This window comes from Glycine max, chromosome 16 (assembly GCF_000004515.6).
Source record: "Glycine max cultivar Williams 82 chromosome 16, Glycine_max_v4.0, whole genome shotgun sequence".
Taxonomy (NCBI): Eukaryota; Viridiplantae; Streptophyta; class Magnoliopsida; order Fabales; family Fabaceae; genus Glycine; species Glycine max.
This window is the reverse complement of record NC_038252.2, coordinates 27,582,202-27,591,492: the sequence shown is the minus strand read 5'-3', so window position 1 is coordinate 27,591,492 and position 9,291 is coordinate 27,582,202. Positions and strand designations below refer to the sequence as shown.

Here is a 9,291-nt window from a genome sequence, read left to right as displayed (position 1 = left end):
TAGAACAAAGAAGACCAAGGAAGCTCTTCAATAAGTGTTAACCATGCTATTTGAATTTAGGCCCAAGTTAGAAGTGGAGAAGCTTTAGATTATCAATTGCACCATGTTCCAAGAAGAGTAGAGGGCACCACCTTTGTTGAGTGATTTTATTAGCATTTTGTTAGTTGAAATAAAGGCCCAAACTTTTGTTAAAGTGGATATCAATTCTCTTTGGATTTGCACCACCTATGGACTTGTTTTAATTTGAAGAAATTAAGGTTTAATAAGGTGAAAACTCTAGGTCGGTGGCTGCCTCTTGACTAGTCAGAAGTTGCGCATTTTTTCACATGTTTCTGTGTCTTAATTATAGTTTTAATTAGGTATAATGACACCATCAATTGTTGTTATTGGTGATCATTTGTCTTAATTATAGTTTTAATTAGGTATAATGACACCATCAATTGTTGTTATTGGTGACCATTTCATCTTTTCACTTTTGTAACCAACTTGATGTTATTCCTATTTATGGGCTGCATATTTTCTAATAAAAAATGGACCTTGAATTGAGTTGTAATCACCTTCTAAAGTGTGAGAGTGAATCTCCTTAGTTCCTTGAATGATTCAAGAAATTGGTTTATCAAGGAATATCACCTTGTGTGTGACATCAATTCCGGAGGAGTGATTCTTTCAACCACCTTCTTCTTTCTCCTTCTTCATCATTCTAAACCAGCCTTTAATCCCACTTAAACACCATCATTTTCATCATCATTCTCCATCCAAACACATTTAAACTTTGAACCAAATCCCTTCCATTCAGCCTTCCATAAACTCATCACTTTCTCTTTCCTTATCCATTCCATTTTCTGAATTTTCATACAAGTAAAAACAAAACCTTTGAAGATTCATCCTCAAACCTTGTGCAAATGGGTTTACATCATTTTGGTATCAGAGCTCTGGTTCAAGGGTTTTTCAAGACTGCTTGGGCTGAAATTTCTTGGTAACATCCTTCTAATTTCTTCTTTGTCATTTTATATTACCTTGTTCATGCTATTTTTTTATTGAGGCTAAATCATTGCAAAAATTAGGCCTTTAATTTCTTGTTAAAAAAAAGGCAAACTTATTTTAAAAAAAAATATTTTGGCTGAATGGTTCATGCTATAATAGCTTTCAAAAATTCTTGAAGGTAATATAATTGGTTGTTAGAAGGTTTGAACTACCAAATTCTGAAGTTTAATTCCTTCACAAAAAAAATTCCATTGTTGTAGTTGCTGGAATTTTTGTTCTTGTTCTAAGCTTTTGTTAACCTAACCCTAAGCTTTTTCCTTGTCACAAATTGGTGGTTGAACTTTGTGTAAACTTTCTCTTGAATTGCTTTAGAACTCAAGGAGAATTCTAGAGTGGATAAAGGCAAGAGTGCACAAAATTGAAAAAAAAAGAGTCAAACACTTGAGAGTTCAAAAAGTGAGGACAAAAAGAGGGAAACACAAGAGAGAAAAAAGATAAGTGAAACACTTGAAGTGAAGGAGAATTTTCTAGCTACAAAAGGAGAGGTCAAAGGGTTGTTTCATTCAAAAGAGTCCCTATACTTGTTGATTTGCAAAAAATATGAGCCAAGTGGGAGAATGTTAGAATTAATGTCTCATGTGAGAGACATGTGACTTATGTAGGGACTAATAAATAAATAATTAATAATTAAGGACTAAATTATAATTGGGTTAAATAGGAGAAATTTTTAGAAATAACTGTTACTTGGTGAGAGTAGTGATTATAAATGGGTGAATACTCACTTACGTGAAACAAGGTCTCTTTCCTAACAGAAAAGTGTTCTCTCTAACCTTTGTTCATCACAAAACTTAGAGAGACAGAAATAATAGTCAAGGAAGTGAAATTTTGTTTCTCTTCTCTTCTAAGAAATCAAAGTACATCAGATAGAAGTTTTACTATAGAAAAAGGTATGCATTGTTTGTTTATTATTTGTGAGAATCATAGGTTTTAAAATTCTGTTGATTTATTATAATTATTAATCTAGGAAACCCTTAAAATTTTACATGAAAGTAATGTTAAGATCATGCTCTTAAGTCTTACGACACGTCCTATGGTTGTTGGAATACCGAGTGGACACCATGTTGAGACATGGTCTACTTATGATCAATGAGGTATATAACTCTATAGTCTTGAGTGCATGAAGCACAAAAAAACTAAAAGTGAGTGACGTGATCAGCTCATTGCCGACGGGGTACAGTTAAAACCAAAAAAGAACTAATTTTTGTTGTTCAAGAATAACCTCCCTGTATATATAGTGACACTTAAAGCTAAAGGATATATTGATTTTTTTAATTCATTTTTTATGTTACATTTCATATATATATATATATATATATATATATATATATATATATATATAATTTATTGTGTTGTTTCTTTAATTTAAATATTTAAATTTATTGAAATGAACTAATTTGGTAAATAAAAAAGTTGTTACTACAACACATTTGAGAGGAATTATTTTACTACTCTGTCGTCCCAAAGCCGCCAACCGAAGCAAGAAGAAAGTGAGACGAACACTACTACAATAATGTCTTTTTACGACACTGCTACTACGTCGGTCATTAGAAAAACGTCGTAGAAATAGTTGCGGTGGCATTGTTGTAATATTAACAATGTTTACAACGCCGGTTATTGTAATAACCGCCTTTAATAAGCAACCAAACTGGAACAACGACGGTCTTTCCATAATGACCGTCTTTGAATAATGTTTTAAAATTTAATTTTTTGAATAATTTATTCGTGATATATATACTCAGGAGTCCCGCACCCGAAACTAGCTACTGTTCTTCGATACACTCAGGAGTCCTGCGCGCGTAACCCTAGCTACTGTTCATCGTTGTTGAAGGTAGTCCTCTACTCTCTGAAAAGCCCCTTAAATTCGTCTTTGTCCTGGACTTTGACTCCCTCATTGGGTGCCTTTGTGTTTATATTACAGCCCTCGAAGTGTACTGTGCCTCTGTGTCTTCAATCTCTGCGAAGCAGCAGCAGAGAAGTTTTCCGACAAAGGTAAGTACCCATGTGTTCAATGTCTGCTCCTCAACATCAATGTGTTGCCTTTGTTTTTTCATTGTCTATGACCATGTAATGTATGGGAGGGGGGAAGAGATGGTCGAAGGAGAATGGGTTCAGGCGTTTGAGTGTAAGTGAATCAGAAAAGATTTTGAAGAATAGGGTGTTCAGGAGTTGAATCTTTTAGCTTACATTTTAAGCACATGCTTTGCTGAAATGGCATAGGGAAGTGTGAGGATTTAGGATTGTTTCATGGTGTACATGACTGTAGACCAGTTGAACTAATTCAATTTTGCAAAGTTGCAATAAATATATTTTCAATTAATATTTTCAGGCATTGCCTTAAAGACCACGTACCTCAAATTTGGGGGCATGGCTAATACTTCATATTTCTAGATGCTAATTATACTGTAAATGTGTAGTGAGGAAAACTATTCTTCCTATTTGTATAATTTATTATTTTTTATGCTGGTTTTCAAATTTTGAAAGGAACAAGAACTATGTAAATGAATAGCTGTTATTGTGAATTGTTATTCCTTTGTTTTTGCTTTCTATTGAACATGCAACCAAAAGAATTTTTAGGGTACACTGAATTAATTTGAAGTTCGTATATTTAAATTTTGTAATTTTCTTTTAAAATTTATTTTGGTGTTTAAGTTAAAATTTTACCTGCTTTCTTTTTCCTAATTGATGTATTTTTTTTTACGTGCTGATTGTTGATCTCATTGTACGTGATAGTTGAGTGTAAATTGAGCCTTGAGGATAATGTTTATTCAATTTGGAAATTGTAAAGGAAAGAAAGCTCTGAGCTGGTATAGTGTTCATGTTTTGGACCGTATTTGCTGAAACTATAAACCTACAATTGTTCAACACCTGGATGTATGCGCTCTTTTGGTTGCAAGGCTGATATATTTTTACTTACTATGAGAAAATAGAACTAGTGGATCATCCACACCAACAATGGCTGCTATGAACCAATAAGCTATAAAACCCTGTAGATTAAACGATCTGTTTGATTTATAAACAGAAAAATATTGTACATAGATACTAGAATTGAACTGTTAGGTTTTGGAATCCTTATATAGCATGCTATAGTTGCCATAAACTGCATAATACCAAAGGAGAAAGTAAATGCTCTTCCAATGGATGAGGAGGATCATATCTTGGCTTTTATTCGTTGATGCAAATTGTTAATATCTTTGCTCTATTATGATTGAAACAAATTACAGTTGCTCTGTTATGATTAAGGTTAGGTAGTTGTTCGATTTTACAAAGGCAGTTGCCTATTACTGGAATCCTGGCTTACAATTAAAACTGATTTACTTTTGATTTTTAAGTGGCTACAGAGTAGTAATATTGAATAAACAAAAAAAAATACCTACATGGTATTTTTACGCATCACACATGCATGCTTACATCACAGCTAATATAATTTCACGAGTTTATATTTTCTGCTTGAATTTCAATCAGCCTAAATTTACTGTCACATGGCTATAGTAATAGTTTAGTTCTCACATAGGCTGCTTAATAAGCAACTTGTGAAGAACTAAAGTTCTTTAGTTAGTTCTGAAGTTGCTTATTAGTAAGTTTTTATCTTTTAGTAAAGGTCTTTGGAGAATTCATTTTCACCATGTTTATTTAATCTCTTTTAATTTGATATGTATTTTATGTCTTTCTTTTCAAGTTGAGGGTGAGCTCTATATTGAATTATTGATGATTTAATTTAGCTTTCAAACTTACATCATTTCTACTTGTCATTCTAGGCCTAGGCTTGTTGAATCTTGTCTTGGATTATTTACTTGCAAAAGAAGAGAAACTATTAGGCTTGTCTTAGCTTTACTCACTACTACCATTGGGCTGCAAACGGGTCAGTGACTTTTTTTTTTATTGAAGCTCTGGTTGATGTTCGTATTATGTTTTATTAATTTTATATTTTTTTCATATGTTAAAGTTTGTTCATATACAACTGAATGTTAGCTTGACATGGTAATTGTTATGATGATAATAAAGTTGCTGGTCTGTCTGTTTTTATATGTCAACCTAATCTTGGTCACTCTTGGTGGCCAGTCAACTGTTAGCTATCAATAATCCAAGTAATCTCAGGATTTGTTGATGCTAATAATGGTTTCCAATTATGAGAATTCCCCCAATGTAAAATCAATACATAATTGAGTACTATATGCAGATATAGACATATAGCCCAAATGGTGCCAAACCAAATTAGTTGCCATGATTGTTTGTGTATTCTCCTGTTACAGGCCAATCCTTGAAATCATAGTATGATACTACCTCTTTTATTTTGAATCATAATTGACTTGGAATTATTGGAAGCATCACACTTAAGCAACCTGAAAATTAACTAATCCATCATCACTGTGAAGTAAAGCAAAAAATATGATATGTATGTGTCCAAACATGACTTGACAGTAGCTTAATGCATCAACTTAGTTTAGCTTCAGCAAAAAGGTGTTCCTATCAGTTCAGCTAACCTCTCAGTGGTTTAATTTCTATGTTGAGGTTCAAATCAATTCACAGAGAATGATAATTGACAACATTTAAGTTGGTTTCTACCTTCTCTCTGATTTTAGGGCACTCAATTGGGCTTTTATATCCTTTAGGAAGAGGAACATATTAGAAACTAAAGTGAAAGTTTTTATAAAATTAAGAACTAAGGATATTTTTTGCCCCTGTCAGGTGCTGTAGCAAAACCCTTTTTGCCCCTGTCATTCTAGGAGTCTCTTTCTTTTTGTGTATGACATTGCCACTACCTTAGGCTATTCAACACAGCTATCATATTGAGTGTAGAGAAAATTTGGACAAAAGGGTAACTAGACAACAAGTTCTAGGCAACAATTTCAACTTAAGTAGTTATTGAGCAATAACAAAATAACCTTGATACTTTCTTAATTAGAATTATAATTAAAATCCTTACTTGAAGGGTAGCAATTTGATGAGTTTTGAGGGCTGAAGAATCCTAACTTGAAGACACTGTTAGGGGAGATGAGAGTGTGAGGGCCTGTGATGTATTGGCCTGATGTAATGGTATTGTTGGCAGAACTTAAACACTGACAAAAACAGTAAACTATGAACAGAGCAAGTATGAGACTTGTGATATCCATAATCATTTCTGGTGAAGTGTTAGAAGAGAACTATGTTGAATGCTGATTCAGTAAGCCATCAAGTTATATGTTGAGATCCGGTCATCTGATAGTGCTTCAATTAGTTGAGGCATACTAACAAAGTAGTACAACTTTTGAAGATTTTATCTGTAAGTAAGTTGGAGTTCTGAGGGTTGACTCTGCTTTTAAATCACCAAACTTTTAAAAGTCCTCCTTGTTCTCTTGTAAACTCACCAAACTTTTCCTCCTTGTTCTCTTGTAAACTCTTATGTCTATAACCATTGACCAAGAATTTGTGATAGGTAATTAAACTCTCCTTTGATACGACTTTGCATAGATCGATTCAAAGTCTTTTATCTGATTTTGTTAATCATGACAAAGGAATTAATTTGAGAACATATCACCCAACTTTTGCAGGAAATTCAATGTACCTTATTCTCGATTTAATTCAATGTACCTTATTCTAGATTTCCCAAAACTTCCAATAGCGAGTTGTTTTGGAGATTACTGCATAGATAAGAGAAAAAATGAATTTATTTTGGAAACAACAAATATCAAAATACACTCAATTTAAAACAGTAAGTTCCTTGTCAAAATTGTTTAGTTTGTTGCAAAAATTAAACTCAATATTCCTCGAGTCTGTAGTAGTAACCCGGATTCAGAAGTTACATTGTAAGTTTATCTTTAGTATTTAAGGCCACGTTCTCCCATATGCTAGCAGGGATGGATCCAGACAGTAAATTGTTCTCAAGTGACCTGTGTTTAACAATGAAACAAAAACATCAATCCAATGTGCAAACAAATTCACTTGGATAGAAGTCTCGCTAAATTCCAGAGATGGCAACTTGCTTCTTACATAGAGAGTTATTTAAGAAAATTCAAGATATTGTTATGAAATAATTAAATAAATATCATGTGAAACACAGGTTGACAAGAATCTTCTTACAATTTTTGAAGATGAGGGTATATGAAGCTTCGAGGAATTGATCCATTGAGATGATTATTATTGGATAGAACACTGCAATAGCAAGAAAATTATGACTAATTAATTGGCTATAGGATTAAGCTAAATAAATTGTTAAATTACATAATATTCTCTTATTTATTATTAGATAGTAATTAGAGATTTATTTTGTTACTCTATTAGATTGATGAATGTAATTAATACTGATCTCACTTACTTTTTTTAAATAAAGGCTTCATGTGATGATCAAAACACACACAACTTACAACTTACAATAGTACAACATTTTTATATGATATTAGAGCAAAATATTCTTATCCTTGGATGAGGTATCACTAAAATCCTGTCTTACCCGGAATCCACTGTCCCCAGTGGGCCATCCGCTGACCTTTTCAATAACCAGTTTAAACTTCACGGCCGAAGCTTCGTGACCTTTCCAGCCAATAACCCACGCGCGTGCATCTCACGCTTTCAATGTGTGTTCTATTCACTGATGAACAGTACCTCCCTTAATTGTGGGCATTTTTTTTACTAAATTGATCTTAGGTAATCAATTCTGATCTTATTTGTTTATTGTAAATAAAGACTTTGGGTGGTCATCCAAAACAAAAAATTTCTACAAATTCTATATAAATACTGTGAAAGTAAGGAAACCAAGAACATCATATATAGATACAAAATATATAAATAAAAATTGACTATTTACGTACATAGTTGTCATATTGTCTGCAAGTTCTGATGGTATATGTCCAGTAAACTGATTCCAGCTAAGGTCTCTAAAACATGAACCAATCAAATTAGTTTGTAACTAAAACATGAGTAGTAAATGATTTTACTGTCATTGATTACACCCGGTTTAACTTTAACCTATTCATTTTATTTTTTCTAAAAGAATGGCTAAATACACTTTTTACCTTATGATACAAAGTAGACTTCAATGATCTTTAGACAACAATGGCTCCAATTTGGAATCTCTCTCCTCGGGGAGTGGAGGCCTGCCATTACCAGACTCCAAGTCGGTAATTGAAAGCTTCTCCAGTCTCTCTTTTGATAATCGTGCAAACAAACTTGGTTTGTTCTCTACTGAAGAGAATGGTGCTTGTGGACTGTTAGATGCTCCTTTCAAGCTTTGAACATGTTGCAAGCAAACTTGAACAACATCATGTACTCTCACAAAGTACCATTCTTTGCCTATCAACTCCACCAGACCCGATCTAGACAAGGTAAGCAGAACTTCTGGACTTGGATTGGATATTGCAATCTGCAAGAAGAATAAGCTCAAGTTGGTTGGTGGGGACATTGTAAACCTGTAGCGATTATTTCAAGAATTCTAACGGTAGTTGAAACTTCACAATCTTATTCTACCTGAATGTCCCGTAATTTGTACTCCTGATACAAGTCTTTCAAAGCCTGAACAGCACTAGAATCTATGTATGTCACAGCTGCAGTCATCAGAAGTCAGAATTATTATCATTATCCCTTTCATTGTTTAGTTATGAACAATTGTAGTGGAAAACAACATTCACAAACTTCAGTACAATGTGGTTCATGTAATTCAGCATCTGAGGTAACTTAAAAGTAATGAAAATGATAAACACCTGCTGAAAATGTCTCACACAGCATCCACACGATCCAGTTATGACACAGTTAACCACCATTAGAAATTAGGCATTTTGATAGTCTCATGAATCAATTGAGTCATATTGACCATTAGTGCCACTAGTACACATCGATAATTATACATTCACATTCATTTACTCTTTAAATAAAATTTCAACATGTTAAGAAATATGTTAGCTTAAATAGTTAAACACATGAACAATACAGCATATGCCTCTTTGTGCACAGGGCAAGCAAGACTTACGTGCCATCTCTAGAATCACAAAATAAATTCTTTCAACCTCAGGTCCACGTCTTTTAGAATGATCAACATCAACTTCATATTCACGCAACCTGATAAGAGAACTCTAAATGAATTAAGGCACGCTCTTGATTGGGAAAATGTCAATTACAACTCACTTCTCATTACCTGTCCTTGATGTAACTTGTGTTTGCAAAATAAAAATATTGCCTAATCAAAATAATCCTTAGTACAAGGAAAATATTGTCAAAAAAACTCATGGTTCAACTAAGAACCTGCTGAAACTCATGATTGTTTGTCATATCACTTAA

At 33.2% G+C, this 9,291-nt stretch overlaps 1 protein-coding gene and 1 long non-coding RNA gene across 2 annotated transcripts; both read right to left on the bottom strand.

The window, feature by feature from the left end:
- Window positions 1–6,608: 6,608 nt before the first annotated feature.
- On the bottom strand, window positions 6,609–7,873 carry LOC106796525 (uncharacterized). Its single transcript, XR_001385471.2, has 4 exons — window positions 7,830–7,873; window positions 7,102–7,173; window positions 6,825–6,911; window positions 6,609–6,662 (listed from the first exon to the last, which is right to left on the bottom strand). It is a non-coding gene; the product is annotated as an uncharacterized lncRNA (long non-coding RNA).
- Window positions 7,874–8,013: 140 nt separating this feature from the next.
- LOC102667512 (sulfate transporter 4.1, chloroplastic) lies at window positions 8,014–9,049 on the bottom strand. Its single transcript, XM_006599255.3, has 3 exons — window positions 8,984–9,049; window positions 8,485–8,561; window positions 8,014–8,380 (listed from the first exon to the last, which is right to left on the bottom strand). The coding sequence occupies exons 1-3, from the start codon at window positions 8,988–8,990 to the stop codon at window positions 8,054–8,056; spliced, it is 411 nt and encodes a 136-aa protein (XP_006599318.1). The 5' UTR covers window positions 8,991–9,049; the 3' UTR covers window positions 8,014–8,053.
- Window positions 9,050–9,291: the final 242 nt, after the last annotated feature.